This window comes from Alexandromys fortis, unplaced genomic scaffold (genome assembly GCF_014885135.2).
Source record: "Alexandromys fortis isolate MF-2015 unplaced genomic scaffold, M_Fortis_MF-2015_v1.1 scaffold_92, whole genome shotgun sequence".
Classification (NCBI taxonomy): Eukaryota; Metazoa; Chordata; class Mammalia; order Rodentia; family Cricetidae; genus Alexandromys; species Alexandromys fortis.
In genome coordinates this window covers 895,105-917,393 of record NW_026067972.1, presented here as the reverse complement: position 1 = coordinate 917,393, position 22,289 = coordinate 895,105, and the positions used below count along the sequence as shown (strand labels likewise).

Here is a 22,289-nt window from a genome sequence, read left to right as displayed (position 1 = left end):
AAGTTTATTCAAGGCCAGGGCTGAAGAAACTGTAGTCTTTGTCTCAAATCTTCATGATACAGAGCATAAGGCTTTGCTTGCTGCCTAAAATGAATGCAATAAGAAAAGCTGATCTACACCAATGGAAGAGTCTACACTGATGGAAGAGTTATTGAACACTGACAGCAATTTTCCAGTGACCTCCCTTCCTGGCTCTATATTCATACAGATCTGATGCCTAACTTCTCAGCATTGTATCACCTGGTCAACCGTTGGCAAGTAATATAAATGCTCTAGGCTTTATCTGCAAAACAGAAGTCCTTTGCTAAATGATCTAGATTTATAATTAAGGTAAGTTTTGAATTACTTTGATGAATAGAGTAGTTTCTAGGGAGGTACTAACAAGTACATGGGAGCAAATATTCAAATGTGGATGACACATAATAAGTAAAGGTCACTTTCCTATGCCTCATTTCCAGGACTTCTCAGAACTCCTCTGGGATGAATTCTCTTAATCCTCAGAATCATATATTTATGTCTTTGTTTCTTAATTCACTTATGGTAACACCATTTGTCTTTATATTATTCAAGGAATTTAGTTAGCCACCTCCTATAATTTATAGGTATACTGTGTCTAGTTTCTTCACCATCTAAGACATTACTTCTCAACACGTTTGTGGTAGGCAGTATTTCTAATTCCCTCTGCTTTTTCCCTTCCTCACTCATCATATCCCAACTCCCATCAGGAGAACCCTTCTTTCTGTATCTTTTAAAGTTTCAGTATTCAAATTATCTTGTGATTGTGATTTCTTTAAACTTTTTTTTTTTGAAAATTAGGTCTGAACATTGGCAGCCAAAAGCTAAAATTGTGTGACTATTGTTTATTGTGCACCCAGCGAACAAGCGTGACTTGGAGAGGAAAATACAGTTCTGTGTCCACGAAGCCTAGGTCCTTGAAGAGGAACGCACCAAGCCAGAAGGTGCGTTGAGTCGTGTCTTGCACACCACAGAGATGATTCTCTGCGGCAGCTTAGTCCTTTCAAATATCCTCAAACCAGAAGTCTGGACTGGCTGTTCTCACCCATGGCTGCACACTGGGACCACTAAAAGAATTTCTATTTGACCGCTTAGAGTTTCTAGTGTCATTCAGCAAACAGGAAACGTGAGCCGTTTGTCTTCAGTGACTATCCAGAGCTGAGGATCCGAACTGTCAATCCCGAGCATGTGTAGCATAGTCAAAGATGGTAAAACGCAGAGTGTATCAACAAGAGTAGAAGGCGAACAGTACCAACTGAAGGTTTATACACACTTTATTTCTTTTTCTGTTGCTGTGCATCCTTCATAAGCAACCCTGGGTAAGTATGTTTATTAAAATGCCCTTCTCCATCCCCCAAGCTCTGAGGAGCTTTCCTCAGCATTTGGAAGACTGGCTTTCCTTGAATGCCTGTTCTTTCTTGGGTGTGTGTTCTGGAACGCCAGGACTGGCGGTATTCAGAGACTCTAGTGTGGCATGCTCACACGTGTTTCAACAGCTGATTGAGCTTTCGCCTATGTCTGTGATTCACATCTATTGTGTTTTAAGCAGTTCAATCAAATTTTATCTAGTCCCCAGGGTTGACTGAAGCCTTTCAGTTCTCCAGCCTAATATTTAGGAGAACTGGGGCCTGGCTGGTGAGTGAGAGGATCTAGTAGGTGTAGGCGGCGGTGAAGAGCGACTGGGTGGCAGCAGCTCCGGAAGAGCCCGAGTGAACGTACTGTCCTTGGGCTGCCTGGCAGTTGGCCTAAAAAACAAACAGAAGAGAAGATACTGAATTAAGGAACCCAGGCTTTGACTTGATACTCTCTACTGCTCATTTGAAACCACCCACACTTCCACTTGATTATTTTAACTCTTTATAATAATGCTGCTGAATATTGCCGTTGGTACCACCTCATTCTATGTTTTATTCCTTGTTATCCTTTGAGGTTCTTATCACTTATTGCCCATCGCTTCCCTCCTTTGTGTTTTTCCAAGACCATTAACAGTCTCTCACAATCGGTGTTCTCTCTTTGTCCTTCTACCTTCAGTGACCCTCATTCCCTAATCTCACTGTTGTCTCAAGCTCCTCTTACTTTATATTTATTCCATCCATCCTGTCCCCTAGTTCTTTAAACTCCAAACTCCCTGAGGACAGTGCCTGTGTCTGCTTTGATCACCCCAGCACTTATCATCGAGCATAAATAAAACCTAATATTTACTAGTAGACTAAAATTGTATTTGGTTCTTGTTTCTCCTGAACACCCTTCTTGGTTCTTTCCCCAACAATATTCTTTTTTTAAATAGAATATATTTTATTTATGTTTTGATAATTTCATACACATAAACAATGCATATATATGTAACACATATATGTAACATCTCAACTCCTCTTTCCCATTTCCTCCAGGAATCCCCAACAGTTCGCCTCTGTACTTCATGTCCTGTCCCTTTTAGTTTTTGTTAGTGACCCACTGAGTCCAATTAGTGCTGCATGTTAAAATTCCTAACAAAATTCTTAAATGGATACCTTTCTTTGTTGGAACTTTGCTGAGGATCATGGGTATGCTCCTCAGTGCTAATCTCAGGGCCTTTGCTTTTAATTTCTCAGTAGTATGTGAGATCGACTCCTCGGAACTCTTCTACTTGTTCCTAGAATCCTTAACTCATCCTACTATATCATTACTGGTTTCACCATATCCTTTCTTGTTCTTGTTTCCAAATGAAAGACATCTCAAGTTCAGGTCTCGATCCTCTAATCTTCCCTCCGAAGTGCCTTGATTGAGAATGCCTTTCTATCTTCTATAATCAACTGTCTGGCTAGGATAGAAAATTCAAAACCCTTTCTAACCCTAATCTTCCTACTTAGCTGTTATATCATATTTTGAATACCTAATACATTAGCTGTAGGGGTGTCCATGGACTGTAGGGAATAATGCTTCTCCAAACAAGACTATTGGGCCCCCCATGTCAGCTCCATGAAGAAGATAAAAGTGAGCGGCTTCTTACCAGGGCCCGCTTCATGAAAGCTTCCTGGGTTGCCTTCTTGTTTTCAGCCTTGCCACCCCAGGCGGCCAGTGCACTAGCCTGCAGGGCTCTTCCATATGAGAAACTTAGTTTCCAGGGCTTTGGCAGAGGGCAACGGTTGATAGCATTCAGGTTGAGTGTAGCATCCTCCTCACTCATGCCTCCGGACAAAAAGCAGATACCTGGAACGAGAGAAATCATTCTACTATATTAGTTCCAGCTGGAAGAAAAAAAAAAGAAGCAATAGACCAAAAAGAAATATAATGTCTTCATCTTCTACTGGATTTGCATGGGACTGGGGCGAGGCTAGTTAGACAAGGGGGGAAGGGCTTCAAATAAGGAGGGCAGAGAAATGTTGAGGAAATACACGTGTGAGCCTTTAGATAGACTGAAGATACTTGTCATCCATCATCACACAGTAGGAGATGAAGTATCGGATGCCTGCGAGGAAGATGATCTCTTGTTCCAAGGATACAAACAGGTACCACACAAATACACGTTTGTGGCTCCCTTGCAAAGAACAAGAGCTAAGACCGTCAGTCTGAGGAGAAAGAAGGCATTACCAGGAACAGCCGCAGGAACAGTGCGGTGGAGAGCGGTGACGGTGGCCAGGGCCACTTGCTCTGGTGTATACTTCTTGGTGCAGGCATGGCCAGCAGTCACCATGTTTGGTTTTAGCAGGGTGCCCTCTAGGTAAACATGATGATCATTGAGGGCCTTGTAGACAGCAGCCAGGACCTGAAAAGCAAGGAGACCAAATAGGTGAACTTTAGAATAAGTTCTAGAACCACATGAGCCTGGCACTTCTACAAGGGTGCAAGAGAAAGTTATCTCCGTGTGTCTCTTGGTCGCCTGCAGGTCTCCTCTGGGTCATGGATTTCCATACTGTGTCATTGAACCTAACCACAGTGGACCACCTCTACCACTAGCTGTTCCTCTGCATGAACTACCGTCATGGCTCTGTTTCCTAGAGAATCCTCATTGTTCTCTTCCCCTCTCCTTGGTCAACGCCATCTGAGACTGCCTCGATTCCGTAGTTTGGGATACCTAAACTATTCCCCCACTTTTCTGTGGAATCCTAATGATAATTATATTATCATTATATTTTAGAAACAGTTCTCTCACATGTTCTTTCAGACTACATAATTATTTTTCTAAGTGGAGAAATTCAGGCAAAAGGATTGTAGATTTCAAATTATGTTACCACAAGATCTATACACTAGAATGTGAGGGGCTGATACAAGCACCTCTTTGCCTTTCCCATGCTATAAAATGATACTAAACTAAAGGCTGTTTCTGAAATTCAGCTGCGTTTCAGTAAAAGCTTTATCTTAAAGTAAAAAAAAACTTTCAACTGGAATAAAGAACTTTCTGTTTCAAACCTACCTTCTCCGAGACATACTGGCAGTGTTCCAAGTCATGGTCTCCATCGGGGATCACTTCTGGCTCAACAATGGGTACCAGCCCGTTCTGAAATAGAAAATGGAAGGGGCACAAAGATGACGTGATGCTCACTGTGGCCCTCTGCTAGGAAGCAGCCAGCAGACGTGGCTGAAAGAGAAGGAAGGTATCAGGGAGAAATGCTATGCAATTTAGTTGAAGGCAGTTGAAAGGAACATGGAGTTCTAGCAAGCACTTATGGCTTAGGCACAGCCACACAACAGTGAAGGCAAAGAGAAGCTTTTCTGGCATGGGTTTTTAAAATGTAAACCTTTCATTTCTATGTTATTTCAACTACAGACCATTTTAGCTGACTAAGAAACCAGAGGCCATCCTTTTAAGTTTAATAGTAAGAGATACCCTCTAGTACTATTTAAGGAATTCAAGGAGAGTTTCCAGTCCTTACTGGGAATTTCCAGGTACACACAGCTCCAGTAATCTTAACAAAATACCCACAGTTACAAATCAGATGGGTCTCTAAGCAGAGATCCTTCAGCACATGTGGTTGGAAATGTTAGCAGCCAGTCATCAGCATATAAGAGACAAGTTGAATTGAGACTCTGTCCAAGCTACTACTTTCTAGCTAGGGATTTAAGATGATCATTGCTTGGGCATTATGGGAGTATAAACAGGCAGAGTCCCTGCCTCTAGAACAGTGGGTCAACCTGTGGGGATTCATATCCTATATTTACATTACAACTTGTAACAGTAGCAAAATGACAATTAGGAAGTATCGGTGAAATAATTTTATGGTTGGGGATCACAACGACCTGAGGTGATTAAAGGGTCACAGCACTAAGAAGGCCAAGAGCCACTGCTCTAGAGCCTGATTATTTTTAAGATTTAGCTTCTGGACCAATAGCAGAGGGCAACCATAGAAGGCATTGTTCCTGAAGTCATAGTTTAATAGGACTCCTCCTGGCTTGTGGAACCAGAGTTCCTCCTATACATGTGACTATGGTTAAAGTAATAAAATATAACATGTACAATATACTAATATATTTATATCTTAGGAAGGGAAGAAGAGCGATTTGGGTTGATTATAATGAAATAGGAAGCGCGGCTCTGAGGAAAGGAAGTATCAGCCCGCTTTTCAGCTCAGGTGAGAGGAGGGCACCTGCTGGCAGATGCTGGCATAGCGAGCCAGAGCATTGGCATTTTCTTGGATAGCAAGGCTGGATGGACACTGGTCAGCAATCCTCAGCACAGCACGCCACTTCCCAAAGTCAACACCATCTTTCTTGTACTGAGCACAGCGTTCAGAGAGGCCATCAAGCCCTGCAAGTCACAATAGGGAACAACAAAAAAAAGGCTTTGTACCCTGTACCTGGTTTTCGAGGCTCCTGAAAAAGTGAAGGAATTTCCCAGGGGTTTATCTTTGAGAACTAAGACTACCCAAGCAAATAAACATTGCCCAGAGTATGGAGTCAGAAGGCCTAGATTTAATAACCTCAGTTTTGATATACATATTTGATATACTCTAAGAAAAAGCTAGGACAGTCATAGTCAGAAACAATCCTCATAAATGTAGAAATTGATGCTGGTGGTGTTTAAATGTCTTGACCATAAATTTTGAACATGTGAAAAGTGACGGCTGAGATTCAAATTCTGCTGAGCTAACCTGATGGTGCGGCTAACTTCTTCGATAGTGAATGACTTTCACAAAGATCTGTATAGCATGTTATGGAACAAGAATCCAAACTGGCCCCCAAACTAGAGGCCTTTCCTTTCTACTGCTTCTGGAATTTTCTGCAAAAATCATGGTTCCAGGTGCAGTGTGTCAGCTCTAGGCAACATACTGAGGTGAACACTATGCGTCCATTGTCTAACATAGTCCCTCTAACTATTCTGCAAAGTGGGTGCTGCCACCCATTTAATTGGGCCAGAACTAAAGACTGGCCCAAGGCCACATAGTTATTAAGTAGAAGTGGGACTGATGTGTTGGAGATGCAGCTCAGGGGTTGGGTGCTTGCCCTGCAAGTGTGAAGTCTTGGGTTCAATATCCCGCACTGCACAAAGCTGGGCATTCTAGCTTATTCCCATAATGCAGCCCTCTGTAGAGCGAGACAGGGGTAGTGGTGGTGGTGGTGGTGATATGAGTTCCAGGTCAGTCTGGACTATAGAGTGAGATCCTTATCTCAAAACCCCAAAACAAGATTGACCACATGGTTCAGTTAAATAAAGGTGCTTGCTGCCAATGGTGACCTGCGTTTGAGCTCCAGAACTTATATACTGGAAGAGAAGAACTGATTCCCCTACGTTTTCTTCTGACCTCCACACATACAGTAGGTACAGGTACTTGTGTGCACATGCACACACTCACACACACAATAAAAAAAGTTATTTGGGTTATAGGGTTATAATTTAGTTGTGGAGTGATTGCCTAGTATACTTACGGTCCCAGTTTCAAACTGTAGTGGGTGCAGGGGAGAAGGCAAGAAAGAAAGAAAAGAAGGAAGGATAGAAAGGAGGAAGGGAGGGAAGGAGGAAGGAGAGGAGGAAGTGAGGGAGAGAAAAAGAAAGGGAAGAAGGAAGGGAGGGAAGAAAGAAGGCAGCTTGGACTGGTTATATAGCTCAGTGGCAGAGCTTTGGCCTAGTGATGTTTGAAAACCCCTGGGTTCCATCTCCAGCAGCAGGGAGTGTTGGGGTAAGGAAAAAAAAAAAACAAACAAACAAGAAAGCAGTCATGCAGGGTATTCACTGGCGTTAGGTCTAATAGTCACATGTCTTCCCTTTTCTTCCTTCCCTTGTCTTCAGTTCTAGCCCACGTGACATTCTTTGTCTCACCAGTAGGCAAGCGTCTTACCTTGAATGGTGGTTTCTTTGTTTGTTCCTGCCAGGGGAGCACCTCCTTGGTCCAGCTGTGGATAAGAACAGTGAACAGGTTGGCACAGGTTGGCAAATATCAAACAGGACTGAGACAGCAAAGCTCCTGGTGCCCTTCTCATCTTTCACAAGCAAGCAAATCAGGAAGGCATATGAGTCGCCAGGGGGCATAGTTCAGCTCACAGAAGGGCTCTAACCTGCTGGGAACACAGTGTCAGTCCTGACATTTACTGAGCATCTGCTCCTCTAGGCACTGTGTTCAGATAGGAGGTAAAGAGATTAAGGATGCTACTCCGCTCAAAGTAACAGAGAGGCAGGTAGCCTGTGTGCAAACAAGTTACAGCACCTCAGGGGCGTCGGTTTCATTCCTGCTCTGTAAAATAAGGAGAGGAACTAAATTCCTTGGAATTTTGTCTGGAGGATTAAGTAGTGCTTGCATTTGTGTGCACTCAATGAATGCTGCTTCTCACTGGAGAACAGGCACTTTAATACCAATAACTGCTCTTGACTGAAAAGCTACAGGACAAGATCTGCTTTAAAAAAAAAAAAAACTTCGTTTCATCCTTATATCAGGCACGAAGTGGGTACTGATAGTCTCAAGAAATGTGGAAATAGGGATGCAGAGACACCAAATTCCTGAAGAGAACCCTGGAATAGCAGTCTGGGAGAGGATATAGTCTCCCTCAGGGAAGGAGAATGGGAAAGGGTTGAGTTAAGGCCGTGTGCTGCACAGCATGCTGGAGCTGTGCATAGGAGAAAGCAGGGCGAAACAGGGATGAGAATATTCACCTTGATGCCCACCACAATCCCCTTCTCCTTGAGGATGTTTCTGAACAGCTTGCCCTGGCTGTCCTTCTGGTAGAGCGTCTCGTGGAAAAGGATCACTCCCCCGATGCTCTGGTTGATGGAATTGTCAACAGAAAAGAGGATTTCTCGGAACTGCCTGCGGTTCTCTTCGGTGTTTTCCACCTTTATCCTCTGGAGGCGGTTTCCCATGGTGCCTAGAGATGGACCAAAGGCAGCATGAGGAGAAAGAAGCCAGTGCTGTCCGGTTGTCTTTCCCATGCTCAATATTCCTCCTCAGGCTGAAAAGCAGCAAGGATCCCTTCTCCTTCCCTTTAAACCCAGATCTTCAAAGTTCCTGCCTGGGTTTTGATCTTCAAAGAAGGACACATTAGTTGCTCTAAGACTGACGAGAAATTCACAGGCTACCACTCAGGGTCCGGTGGATATGCAAGATCTTTGGGACATGGAAGGCCCTTTAACCCTCTCCTTTCCAGTTCTACATCTCATTGGATAGCTATGCAATGGAAGGAGGGATGGGACAAGCTCTTAACTTTAGCTTTTTATTATTTTAGGGGAGACTATGCAAGACTGTTCTAGCTCTGCCCTGTGCCATCCTGTGATTTCTTCAGTCACAAACCTTGCTCTAGTCCAGGTTACTCCCTGACTAGGCTGGCTTAGTTGAAACAGACTTCCCATTAGTAGCAAGTTCAAGCTGGGGTAAGGCAGATATCACTACCCAGTTCTGTTTTGCAAGCCAAATCTATCTTATTTTCTGTTTCCCTTCTGGGCAGTTCTCAACACCTTCTCCATGATGTACAGTTATAAAGAATTGATGGCTACTGACTTCTCCTTGACTATTGAATTTCTGACTTCCTACAGACTAATTCCTAATATGGAGGGCTCGAGTTTCTTCTGTTGGTAATCTAGAATCTTCTTATTAAGACTTTAGGGCTCTAAAGATCTATACTCACTGACTATGAGTACATAAACCTTTACTTTCTCTGAGAGGAAGTACAGTGATTATCATGTTGCCTGTTCTGGGTGCAGAAGCACGGGTATGCTGTCACGTGGTATGACTTCTTACACTCACCTACAGATTCATCCGCAGCCAGGATGCCCTTCCCATTGGCAACAATCCGCTGGGCAATGTCTGAGAGCTCCTTCTTCTGCTCCATGGTGAGGGCTGGAAATCGGTGGGCCATGGTGACAGGTCTAGGAAAGAAGATAGGACAACTGTTCACAGAACTGTGGGTGATTCCAATGGATTAGTGATCAGAATGGTTAAGATGTGCAGATATCCTATGTGGGTTCCATTGACACTTCTGGTCCATTTCCAATGAGCCCTGATGGGTCCCCTTTGCCTGAGTAGGTGTAGTCATTCACAATGGATGAGGATAAGATGTCAGATGTTCAGGATGACGGTAGATAACTTGGGTTACACCACTGAGAAAACTTCCCAAGAGCCTCTGGACTAGAGGTTCTGGCTTTTGCTGAAGTCCCATGGTGGTCCTTGCTACAGCCGATCCTAGCTTCACTGCTAAGCACAGAGAGATATCTCTACACACCAAGTAGCCTTCTCAGGAGTAGTCCAAGCTCCAAACTGCAAAAAGCCTAACTTATAACCCAGCTTTATCTTTTAGCCATTCTTCCCAGTCCTTTCCCTGAAACCTTTAAGGGAAGCTCTTGGTACTCTGTCCCTTGGTATAAGGAATCAATGCTTGCTGAACTAATTCATAAGAAGGCGTAACTGCCAGTCTCGCTGTTGCTGTCTTCAGATTGGCAAAGGCCAACCAGAGTGGAACAAAAGGTACAAAAATACCTTTCTCAGTTTAGGTATTGGCACAAATAAGACGACAGTTACCAAAAACACATGCCCTTAATAAAACAAAAGGGAAAACTGACCCAGTAATAACAACACATTATTGTCTATTGTCAAGCCTGCTGCCAATGGCTTGACATGCATTGACCATGCAATTTATTCCTTGCAATAATGCTGGAAAGCAGCTCAAGTCTGTTTCTCTCTATGGTGCTTTGAATGAGAATGGCCCCCGTAGGCTCATATATTTGAGTACTCAGGCCTCAGTTGTTGGAACTATTTAGGAAAGATTAGGAGGTGTGGCCTTGTTGGAGACGTCTCACTGGGGACTGGCTTAGGGGCTTCAGAAGCCCTTGTCATTCCCAGTTAGTTCTCTCTGCCTCACGGTTGTGTCTCAAGATGTAAGCTCTCAAGTACTGATGGGGAGAATCACGTTTGCCTGCCAGCTGCCATACTCCTTGCTGTGATGGTCATGGACTCTAAACTCTCTGGAACTGTGAGCCCCAGATTCAATGTTTCCTTTTATAAATTTCCTTGGTTATGAAGCTTTGTCATGACCATAGATAAGTTGCTAAAACACCCTCCTATCATTAGATTAGGAAGGAGTAGATGGTAATCTAAATTATTTGTTATTACACAATAATGTACACATTTAGGGGGAAGTTTGGTGCTCCCCTTTATTCAAAGGGGAGTGTAGGTTTGGTGGAAGGAACTGATCAGAGATGATTCCTAAAGCCCTAATGACAGCCTAGTATAGCTTGGGCTAAGAGTTAGTCCACCATGACATTGCCAGTTCACAAACATCTGAGTCACATGGAGATTTGCTGAGAGCTTTCTCAAGGACCAGCTCTGCCTCCCTAGTTAGAACTGTGGACAGGTTATCAAAAGTCTCTGGGTTTTATTTTAATATTAATTAATTGACACTAACACCCGCTCTGGTTATCTGACCACAGGTGACTCATGCAACCTCTGACAACTGTGGTTGCTCAAAATGTAAGTTGCTAACTGTATAATAAGTATGAAAACACTTTTTTCTCTTTTGTGGTGTGTGTATGTGTGTGTTTGTGTGTGGTGTGCATGCGTGTGTGTGTGTGCTTGGTATATGTGTGTGTTGTGATATGAAGATATTTATAGATAATAGGAAAACACAAGAATTTTTTTTTTAATGTTTGAAAGAAAAGTACTCATCCAAAGGGCACTCCTGTTTCTGTTGCTATCAGGCTATTGTCTCCGTTCAGAGTCTGCTTACTCAACAAATATTATGGGGGAAAGTCAAGTACACCTCATCCTGTTTACAGCAAGTTAAACTTCTACAAAGAGACTAAAGGTCTGTACCACATCAGCACAAATTTTGCCCCCCAGTTAATCATAAAACGGTCACTGGTCAATGTTCACAACTGGGAGACAGAATGCCAGCCCAGAGTTGATAAAGACAGATAAAGAATTTTATACCCCTGACTTCTGATTTCTGAGATCCCAAATTGTTTTATTTTTAAAAGTGTAATAATAGCAAATAATTTACCTTAATTATTAAGTTAAAAATTCCAGAAAAATATGCAATGCATACTACTGTACTATGTTAAAAACAACAAAAGAAATGATAGCAATATACTATGTTAGTCTTTCTAAACAGAGTAACTCTACGTTACCTCTGCAGAGTGGAAAAGAATGGGGAGACCTTGTATTTTGTTGCATTCATTCTGCAGAGTGGAAAAGGGTGGGGAGACCTTGTATTTTGTTGCATTCATTCCTTACAATGTTTGTTTGAGTGCGTGTGTGTGTGTGTGTGTGTGTGTGTGTGTGAGCGCATATGTGTGTATGTTAAACAGCTGCATATATAAAGCATGGAGAAGGTGGTATATATTAACATACATGAGGAGACAGTCAGAATTGAGGCAGAGCTCAATTGGCCTCAGAGATATTTCTATCAAACCTACCACCTTAAAGATGAGGAACCTGAGGCCCTAAAGACCTAAGTTAGGTTCTGTGGCTGTGAGTTACATCTTAACGGCTTCTGACTTAGAACCCTATTTATAGTCTTTATATTTAACTCGTGGAGAAACGTAAGAGCAGAGTCCATTGGTTTCTCTATGCTCAGGGCAAACACAGCGGGGAGGCTGTACTTCATGGGAAGTCTGTGATTACCAAGCTGCGTCCAGAGCACACACATGTATGGGAGCATGAAGATGTGTGTAGCTTTGTTACGCACCCTGCTGCCATAGAGACACACATGATAAGATGGCTTAGGGCTACCTTAGCCTGAGTCCTGGTGCTCTTTTCCCCAATCTGAGACCTAAACCACAGGGACTGTTAGGTTCTCAGCAGCCACACCCGTTTCCTATCCTATCCCCTCAAATTCTAGCCTGGACCTGTGTGCTCCCCACATACACGTCACCTAAAGTCGCGATACCACAGCAGCAGAGTCAAGCTGACCTCTGGAGTCTGACGTAATTGCTTGAAGAGGGGTTTATAAAAAAAAGGTAACATATTCTCACAGTGCGACTGTTTCTAAGATAGTAGAGAAAGTATACCAGGGTAAGTCAGTAGGATTTCATTCCGAATGTCTGAAGTTGCTCTCACAGGGTCTAGTTCAAGTAGAAAATGATACGGAAAACATCGTGTGTTGGAAGGCAGTGGGATTCATGACTGAAGATGATCACTCTGAAGTGTCTAGCCCAGGAGAAAGCAAAGGGCAAAGGCCCCAAGAGTCCATTTGTGGGATGAAAAACCCCAGCACTCGTACCAGTAGGTATGAGAGAAGAACCCAGAAAATGACACGAGGCAGTAGACACAGACACAGAATGTCACAACAAGTAGTTGTTAGGAAAAGAGAAGAGAATCAGAGGAATCTAACCTGATTAGAATCCTACAAATAAAACTGTTTACAGTATTTTTTTCAAGACAAAAGACTTAGAGGTGTGTCACTCTAAGTAAGGGCAAGCAGTTACTGGCCATTCGTCTGGAACATTTTTGTCACCTTCAGGAAAGATATGAATGAGTATTCATGCTCAGAGTGAGAGAGAAATAGTAAACACAGCAGATCCATCAAGGTTTTAGACGCCCCCAGGCAAACACAGTGCTCTGCTTAAAAACCCAGGTATTGAGAGGAAGTCCTTTTACTTACACAGTGAAACAGAAGAGTCCTCTGAGACAGCAGAAGCTTGTGAGGTGGCAGCTGCCCGATCGGACGGATCAGCTCGGGGAGCGCTGGTTTTTATAGCCCTCTCAGCAAAGCCTATTGGATTGTTTTTAACTTTTGCCCTCCCCCTCCTACCGCGCCCCAGTAGGGAGGTGTTTATTCAATAACACTGATTGGCGCACGAACAGCCAATCTTTGTAACCAGGCTCCCACACTCCTCACCTCAAGCTCATAGAATGTCAGAGCTACGAGGGAGTCTTTAGATCTCACAGGTCCCACTCCAGGCCTGACACTATACAGGTGAGGAGATTGAAACTCTGTGGATTGTGGAACTTGTCCCAGACCACACAAGGAGTGGTAGACCGAGTGCTGGGCCGGTCGAGAAGGGTGTTAGTAGGATGCTGGGGGAGAAAAGATGGCAGAGGTCTTACTCAGCATTTCACTGAGCTGCTGGCAAGATGCGTCCATTGATATATAATGGTGTGGATGTTAGAAGAGTTGAATCCCAATCTGAGTTGAATCCACAGGAGAGATTTCATGCTGGAACTGTAAACCCAAGTAAAAGCTTATGACTGCGAAGATCACAGGCTCTAGGGGCAACCTACTATTATTTTCCTATCATCAGATTGCCTTTGAGATATTTATATCTTTGCCCATAGATTAGTGTGGCTCTCAACTTTGGTCAGAGGACCTTCTATCTTGTGGTGGGAAGTAGTTAACAAAGAGTGGTTAAAGTGGGGAGTATAGACAGCTGTGGACAGGTCGCCCATATCAACCCTTCTACTTTTTGTCTTCAAAGTCAGTAAAGTTTGAATTGAAGCCAGGCATGGTGGTGCACGCCTTTAATTCCAGCACTCTGGAGGCAGAGGCAGGCAGATCTCTGTGAGTTCAAGGCCAGCCTGGTCTTTAGAGCAAGTTCCAGGACAGGTTAAAAAACAAAACAAAACAAAAACTCTGTGTCGAAAAACCAAAAAATAAAATAAAATAAAAATTTGCATCGAGCTTAATGTTGTTGACCTGAGCCATCAGAACATCCCAAATATGGAACTTTGTGGGTTCATTTTATAGCTTTCCCTACTGAGTATTAGATCCAAATCTAATGTTATAAAAATAAATAAAAATAAACATCCTTCCTGGGGCAAATGATGGAGGAGGCATAAATCTATACATGGTGGAATTGTCATGATTTAGGAAAACAAACGTTCTTTGAAACATGTTGCTTTGATGTCACATGTTCTGGTTCCCACGTCTCTACCAGGAACTCATCTAAGTACTAGGTTCTTAATTCATTAGCGCAAGATGACCTGTGCGGGTCAACATACATGATGCTGTTAAAATAGAACGGAGGGAGCTGGAGGTGTAGCTCAGTGGTAGAGCACATACCCAACATGCACAAGCAAGCAAAAAGAGAAACTCAAGGAAGAACTGACAAAAGTATTATGAGTGTTATTATAACAGTAATATCACCTGTCATTTATTTTTCAAGACTTTCTGATACACTATGATCTTTTCTTACATGATCTGTAATTGCTGCACCTTCTGACCAAAGGTTTATTATCCCTATTTTATGCACAAAGAAACTCTGGTTCCGAGAGTAAGGAATTGGTCCAGACTCACAAGGCAGACACAGGGAGAATCAGTTCCTCCAAGCCATGGTCTGAAGCAGACCCAACCACATTTTGGTGGCCCAGAGACAGCATGGATTAGCTCATTCTTGTTCCCTTCTAGGCGGTTTACGACCTTGGACATTAAACCTGCATTAATCAGAGAGAAATGACTTGCGTCGGCAGACCTAGGTAGGCATTCCTGCTCAAGCTGGGCATGGTTTCACGTGAACAGCTGCCTGGCCGGGCATGTCAGAGGAGCAGGAGTGCCCTGGCCCCTGAGCAGTACCGCTGGATGCTGCCCCTGTGTCGTCAGCATGCCCACCTCTGGGGCTTGCAGTGCAGTGTGGCTGAAACTCAGAGTTCATGAGAGCAAAGCTACCACTCTCCGAACCTTAGGAAAAACCCAGCTGCTGACTCAAGAGATTAGCTGCAGGGTTATTTTATTGCTGATTGGTTGCTTGGTTTTTGTTTATCTTTTGTGTTGTCTTTGAGGGCTTTTTTTCCTTTGGTTCCCTTTTAGCTGGGAGAACTGCTGTTGCCTATAAAAATCTCCTAACTGTAAACTGTTCAAAGTTAAGCTAGGATGTGTAGGAAGACGAATGGACGTGGGGGCTGCAGAACACTGGGAGACTGTCCCGATCTTACGAATGCATATTTTCACCACATGTGCAATGAGATGGCAAGGCTTCCAGCAGAAATTAGTTATGAGGACCGAGGGTGCGATTTGGTGGGAAAGGGCTTGCCTGGCCGCTGTAAGGCCCGAGATTCAGTCTCCATTACCACAAAAAAACAAACCCATGAACCAAACAACAAAACACCAGGAACTGATTGTCAAGCGTGAATTAAATGACACGAGCAGAAGTCTAGCAGAGAGCTGGATTCTCACTAACGTTCTGATGTATGTGCCGAACTCTGAATGAGAGGTGTCCAATTGCAGATTATTTCAAGAGGCAATATAATATCACTCATGTGCCTTTCCGGCAATGCCTTCAACAATGCTCCCTTTATGATCCACTCGCTGCCCCACGCGGAATACTCATGGTTTGAATATGCTAAACAAGTCAGATGTGTTCATATACATCACGAGGTATGAGTCACACAGAAACTAACAGCTGTAAGCATGGGCCACTGCGGCCTTAGGGATGCTGAGGGGAAAGGACTCAAGGGAAAGGGAAGTCGCCCACATGGGGTGACTGGAAGAATCAGGAATGGACTTTTAAAAATGTCATTTCGAACATTGACAGAGGTATTTTCTTATTGTTTCGCTGTCTGCTTTTGAGGCTAGGATGGCTTAAGACTGTCATTGTTTTAGCCGAGGAGTTGGAGATAGCATTACCAGCACAGTTTACACCGTCTTTCCTAAGATTCTGTATCTGGCCTTTTGTTAGCTGTGTGGACAGTTTGGAGACAGGATATTATGTGAGCACAGGAAGAGAAACATCGATCTAATCTTAAGGAGCTCATAGCCTCAAAGGTAGGAAAGGTTTGAGGTCACAAATCAAATCAAACTGAGTACAAAAATGTACTAACACATTGTGATGGTGATGTGGTGGGGGTGGTGGTGATGGTGGTGATAGTAATGATGGCAGTTGGGATGATCGCGGTGCAGAAAGGGTTGTCACGGCAGTGCCCATGAATGACTCCGTGAAGTAACATGAAGAAAGAGATCTAAGAACGGTATGAATGCTGCGATTTTATGCATGGCCAATTAGTACTTGATGCCAATAGTTTCAGCCTGCTTGTTAGACCCACAAGGCATGGGACAGGGATGCTTCACCACTGTCTCCAGCATCTAGCGCCGTGTCTGGAATACACGAGGTACCCAATGCATATTTGTTGAATAAAATGTTAATATGAGCATGAATCACTCAGACAAATCTCAAAATGTCTAGAACAACCAGCTTAACATTTTAATCCTTATGATCTCTGAAATACCTGACAAGTAGAATATAGCCTTTACCACTGTAGGTTTTGAAAGTTCTTTTTTATGATTTATTTGTAGAATCACAGGAAGCTGGGCTGCAACTCTCCTGTCAGGTCATATAAGAATCCATGGTCCCCTTACTTCTAAAACAATATGCTGATTAACTACCTATGACATAAAGTTTGCCGTCTTAATCTTTTTAAGTGCCCAGTTCCGTATCATTAAGTATCATTGTTAGGCAACAAATTTCATAACTTGCACAAAACTGAAACTCTATCTCCTAAATGACTCTTCGTTTCACCCTCTCCCCAGAATCTGGCAACCGCCGTTCTGTTTTCTCCGTTACAAGTTAGACTTTTGCAGCTATTTCATATAATGGGATCCTACAGTTGTCATAGCTGCTTGTGTTTCACTCAGTACAACATACTGAAGTTTCATTCCTACCGTAGCTCCCACTCCATCCTGCCTCATGAGATACTTTGCTTCTGGCACGCATTGCCTCTCCTCTCGAGGCTGCGTAATATTCTGCTGCATTAGTATGTCATATTTTATTCCTCCGTTTACCAGTAAATGAATCCTTGGAGGGTTTTTTTTTTTTGACCTTTGGCTATTGTAGATAATGTTACCATCAACCCAAGTGTACAGAGTGTGTGGAGAGATGACTCAGCAGGCAAGAGCATTTTATTTAATTATTTTTTTATTATTCCAGAAAATTCGGGTTTGGAGCTCAGTATATAAGCAGGGTGGCTCACTACCATCTGTAATTCCAGCTCTAGTGAACTTGATAACGACTTCTGGTATCCAAGGGCACCAACGCAAATGGTAGACAGACATAAAAGGCACATAAAATTAGAGAAATAATCTTTAAATGTCTTGTGTGGCTAATAGGTGGAAAAATCCCAGGCTTGATCTCCTGGACCTAGGATACGACCTGCTTTCTGAAATGAGCCAGACTTTGAAGGATACGTTTGCACACTTGCTCTGCTATGTGAAATCTAGGGAGAGGCAAATATATAAGCTACATAAAAATAGAAGGCAGACTATGAATGATGAGGAAGGGACTTGGAGGAGGGGTAAAAAGAGGACGTTATGGGGATGAATATGATCAAAGTATATAACAAACACCCAGGAGGAAAATGTCACAGAAAAAAACTGTTATTTTTTGCAACTAATAATTGCTGAAAATTTTAAACATATTAATTTCAATTCCTTTCTGTTCTCTTCTTAATGTTTCATCTTTATTGACTTAAGATCATAGATTATTCAGTTTACCATATCAAACAGGTTTATTTTATTTTATATGTGTGAGTATTTGCCGGCATGTATATATCTGAACTGTGTGCTGCCTGTTTCCCAGCACACATCAGAGACCCTGGAACTGGAGGTTATAGTTTACTTATTTTTATTTTGTGTATATGTGTGTTTTGCTTGCATATATGTAGGTGCACCAAATGTGCAGTGCTCGTGGAGATCAGAAGAAAGTGTCAGATCTCTTGGAATTGGAGTTACAGAAAACTATGAGCCACCTTAGGGGTGCTGGAAACAAAATCTGGGTCCTATATAAGGGCAGCTAATGGTCTTAATCACTAAGCCATTTCTCTGTCCCCTCAGGTGATTGTTTTTAAAAGCTCAGAATGGGAAGGTGTAAGAGCTTTGCAGTACCATAAGGAGGCTCAGGGACCAGCATTAGAGCAAAAGGGTTTTACCTTCCATGTCTTCATGGCAATGTTTTGACATTCTCCATTGCTAAGCAATCAGAACTGTTCGTTCTGTGAAAACCAGAGTGCCTGTGTGGGCTGAACCATCTGGGGCCAGTGAGTTCAAGAGTGTCTAGTCTAGGAATCAAAACCCCCACTTCCCTAGACGCTGAAGACTAAAACTGAGCCCTGAAGGGACGAAGAAATTTCCCTACAAGTGGCCACATCTACACGGTTCAGCTGGAAGGATCGTGGCTGGAATTGAAATATACCTCCTCTAGTCTTCATTAGATGGATTTTCTTATTGAAATCTGTGCTGGTGAGTTTTTAAGACTGAAATAAGCAGTAATTGTTCGTTGACAATTTGAGGTTTTTCTTATCTGAGGAAACGTGTCCCATCAGTCAAGTTGTGGCAGAGACAGACCAGCTAGGAAAGAACTTCAGAGTTACTAAGGAACCAAATCGAGGGAGAATTAGAGACTGGTTCTCAGAGCCCACCAAGCTCCGTCGCCATGCCCCCTCATGCTGTGTTATTTACCACTGTGCCTGTGTTTTCTCTTTGCCTTTTGCTCAATCATCTCAAAGTCCAACACTTCCCTCACTATCTAATCTGGCAGTTGGCTATTGATGTCATTTATGAATTCCAACCTAACACTCCTTTCTCTGACTTTATCTCTTAGTAAAACTTTTGGCCTTCAGATGGAAGGACACTGCGTGCCAGAAGCAAGGCATCCAGATGAAGAAGCATGAAGCCGGGGTGCGGGGGGCCAGCTCTGCCACTGACTAGCCACAGGACTGAGCAGGGTCACTGTATCCCAGCTGCCATCTCCCCAGTGTGTGAAATGGACCTGGAAATCACACCCTATCCACTTTACTGGGCTGTTGCCTTGCTCAAATGATGTCATTTAAATGCAAACTCTGAAAATGATCAAGTCCTTAATCTCCCTCACCAGAGCAGGCATTGTGGTGTCCACAGGCACTCACGCACACAGACACACACACACACACACACACACAGACACACACACACACACACATACACACACACACCCACAAGCTTAAGAATCAGAAAACATCCCTTCCTCCTTAACTCTGTTTCTGGTAGCTAGATGACATTATCCACAGGAGAGTATGAGCCCTTGTTGGGCACACACTCCTTACAAGAACTTCTCTCAACACGGCACAGAAAGCAGCATTCAGTTCCACCCATCAGTACTGGGGTAGGAAGCTTATCCAGTAGTAAGCAAAGCCTGAAATGCAAGTCCAAGATGCTAAAGCTCCTTGAGGACAAGGTTCCCTTGTTCTGTGGTATTCTATAGTATGCTACTCCAAATTGCATGTTTTTGAAATACACAGTTGTCCTAGGACATAAGAAATGGTTTAGGACAATAACACAATGGTTCTCAACCTTCCTAATGCTGTAACCCTTTAATACAATTGCTCATGTTGTGCTGACCTCTCCCCAACTATAAAATTACTTTAGTTGCTATTTCATAACTGTAATTTTCTACTGTTATGACTCAAAATGTAACTATCTGATATTCAGGATATCTGATATGTGACCCCCAAAGGGATGGTGAGCCACAGGTTGAGAACCACTGCATGACATAAGCCACTTAGGCCGTCTTAGACTAGAAAATACTGCTGACATGGATTCTGCATTGACTCCTTCTGGGACTCTTCAAAGAGCTGGCATAGGTGGGAGAAGCAGGGTGGTTCTACCTCTCTCTCTCCCCCTCCCCCTCTCACTTTATGATTACCTCGCCCTGTCTCAGTGCTCTTCGGAACAATGAATGTTACTCCAACCTGACCCAGGATACACTTCCCTGAAGGCCAAAGTCTCAGACTGTTCAGGGGCAGGTGACCCACAGTCACTCGCTCACCACAAGGCCACCTTCACACCCACAGAGTGAAGAACACGGCCACCCATCTCTGATAACTTTTCCAGTTATCTACCAAATCATTTCTCTGGCGTTTTAAGAATCAGCCACAAATTCTCTTGCCAAGCCAATGTGTATATATGCAGTACTAAATGGACTGACAGGTGGCATTGATATATTTATTCATATCTATAAAACAATAAAAAAGAAAAAGAGGCCATGAATTTGAGAGGGGCAGCGGGACACAGGAGTGATTGGAGGGAGGAGAAGGAAGGAGAAAAATCATTAAAAAGAATTAAAACCACAAATTTCCCCCATTTTAAGAAGAATTTGAATAGTAACATCAGGTAGAGCTTTTTTTGAATTCCAGGTCACAGTAGCCAGCGGCATCAGAACGCCAGGTGTGGCCCTCGCACTCAGCACAGCTCCTTTGCCTTTTCCACAGACTCCAACGTCCCCTCTCCAAGAAAGAGTTACTTCTAAGAGCTTTTTCTGGGGCCCAGCATCATTGTGTCTGGTGCTTTTTCTTCAGAATCCCTCCATCTGACTACAACCTTCCCACGATCTTTTCCATGTGCCTTGTACAAAAATTAAGCTGGGTCTGAATCCAGTTCAAAGTTGCATAGCCACACCCCCAAAGATGTACCTTCAAGGGTAGTGAGGAACCGTAACAAAAGGTAGCCCTCTCTTCTCCACACACGAACATGAACCAACCGAAGGCGGCAGAAGAGGCAGAAGCAGGTTTGAGGTGAATGAAGAAATGGCCATATTAACTAACTGTCGACAGTGTAAAGGGAATGGGGGAGGAGAGGTGACCATGAATTAAGGCCTTTCGAGTGTGCTTCTGAGTCACAAGATGACTGAGGAACAGAAGGGCCACCCCAGAACCCTGCCACCCTGCCAGGCAGGCAGACTGACTTCCGCCGCAGCCCTGCACCACGTCACCAGGAGAGCGCAGCCAGACTGCGTGGACACAGATTATTGCGGGCCGGCTCAGTGTCCCTGCTGCCCTGCCTGATGGGGTGTAATACGAAGGAAGTTGGAACAAGTTGTCTCTGGCAGGGAGCCAGGAAGCTTTTGCTTCCCACACGGCACCCAGCTGGAGAAGCACGTGGAATGACCGTGACCTGGAAGCCATGCCCTTGCTCCGTGAGTGTGGGACTGGAGGCCTCGCCCTTGCTCCAGGAGCACCTGGTGTGGGAGAGAGGGGCGAAGTCAGCCTTTTTTAATCAATCTGTTTTCCACCTCCGTCTTCGAGCGGAACCCGTCTGCCCACTTTGCTACTCCTAGGTAGCTCGTTTTGGAGTCGCTCGCCAGGAGAGAATCTAGTCTGTTGGATCCCGTGGAGGAATGTTAAAGCTGTCATTTTAGAAAGTGTGAAAACTAAAAAACTCAGACACTTAGACGACAAGATCATTATGTTCTGGAGTATCCCAGTCAGAGGAAGCAAGCAGCTATCTCGGAGCTCTTGCTAATTCCGTGTGAAGGCAAACATGCCAGTCATTCCCCAGTGCCCTCAGCCTCTCCTCCAAACCGCAAAGGCCCTGTCTCTGAGATACCAAGGTGAACATCCACCCCACCTCGGGAAGCTAGGACCGCTGCCTGCGGGGCTTCAGCAAAAGTCCCTCATACATGGGTCTACTAGGGAGGGAAAGCCAGGTCAGAGATGCAGATGGAGGTCGGAGCTCAAAACTCAGCAGGGCACTCCTGTCCAGTTTAGATCCAGAGAGAACTGGTTCAGACTTCCATTCTATGAACCTCCAGAAAGAGCAGGGCATTCCCTCAGGTTTGGGGAGGTTGCCAGTGTGCACGCACGTGAGTGTCTCTCTGTGTGTGATGCACACACACACTTTGCACCTTCAAACAAACTTTGCCCTTTCAAACAAGTCAAGTTACTGAGCTGCAGGCCAGGGCCACCTGCTCTGCCAGCAACACGCCATTCTCAGAAGCCTAGGGATTTCCCGTGGCCAGTAGGGTGGCCTCCTTCATAGGCACAGAGAAATATTAGTTTCTCGCTTTAGTCTGCACGGCAGTTGCAGGAGGAGAGCCCCAAGAGAGACAAGGAGAGCTTTGACAGTGAGCTCAGTAAAAGGTGATCAGTTTCTGAGATAGTGGGGAAGAATAAGAACGTGGGTGCTGTGAGCAGAGTTGA

At 43.9% G+C, this 22,289-nt stretch overlaps 1 protein-coding gene and 1 long non-coding RNA gene across 2 annotated transcripts; one reads left to right on the top strand and one right to left on the bottom strand.

Annotated features, from left to right (window-relative positions):
* Positions 1-1,271: 1,271 nt before the first annotated feature.
* Aldob (aldolase, fructose-bisphosphate B) lies at positions 1,272-13,146 on the bottom strand. The gene is made up of 9 exons (XM_050155925.1): positions 13,015-13,146; positions 9,165-9,286; positions 8,078-8,289; positions 7,269-7,323; positions 5,580-5,740; positions 4,409-4,492; positions 3,586-3,760; positions 3,005-3,204; positions 1,272-1,760 (listed from the first exon to the last, which is right to left on the bottom strand). Exons 2-9 carry the CDS (start codon positions 9,274-9,276, stop codon positions 1,665-1,667), a joined length of 1,095 nt encoding a protein of 364 aa, XP_050011882.1. The 5' UTR covers positions 9,277-9,286; positions 13,015-13,146; the 3' UTR covers positions 1,272-1,664.
* Positions 13,147-13,274: 128 nt separating this feature from the next.
* On the top strand, positions 13,275-20,300 carry LOC126509807 (uncharacterized). Its single transcript, XR_007594258.1, has 3 exons — positions 13,275-13,329; positions 14,758-14,825; positions 18,938-20,300. It is a non-coding gene; the product is annotated as an uncharacterized lncRNA (long non-coding RNA).
* Positions 20,301-22,289: the final 1,989 nt, after the last annotated feature.

Coding starts and splice junctions, on each gene's coding strand:
- Aldob (XM_050155925.1), bottom strand. CDS start 9,276: ATGGCCCACCGATTTCCAGCCCTCACCATGGAGCAGAAGAAGGAGCTC. Junction 8,290..9,164: donor GGCTGCGGATGAATCTGTAG/GTGAGTGTAAGA, acceptor GTCCATCTCTAG/GCACCATGGGAAACCGCCTC. Junction 7,324..8,077: donor GGATTGTGGTGGGCATCAAG/GTGAATATTCTC, acceptor TCTTATCCACAG/CTGGACCAAGGAGGTGCTCC.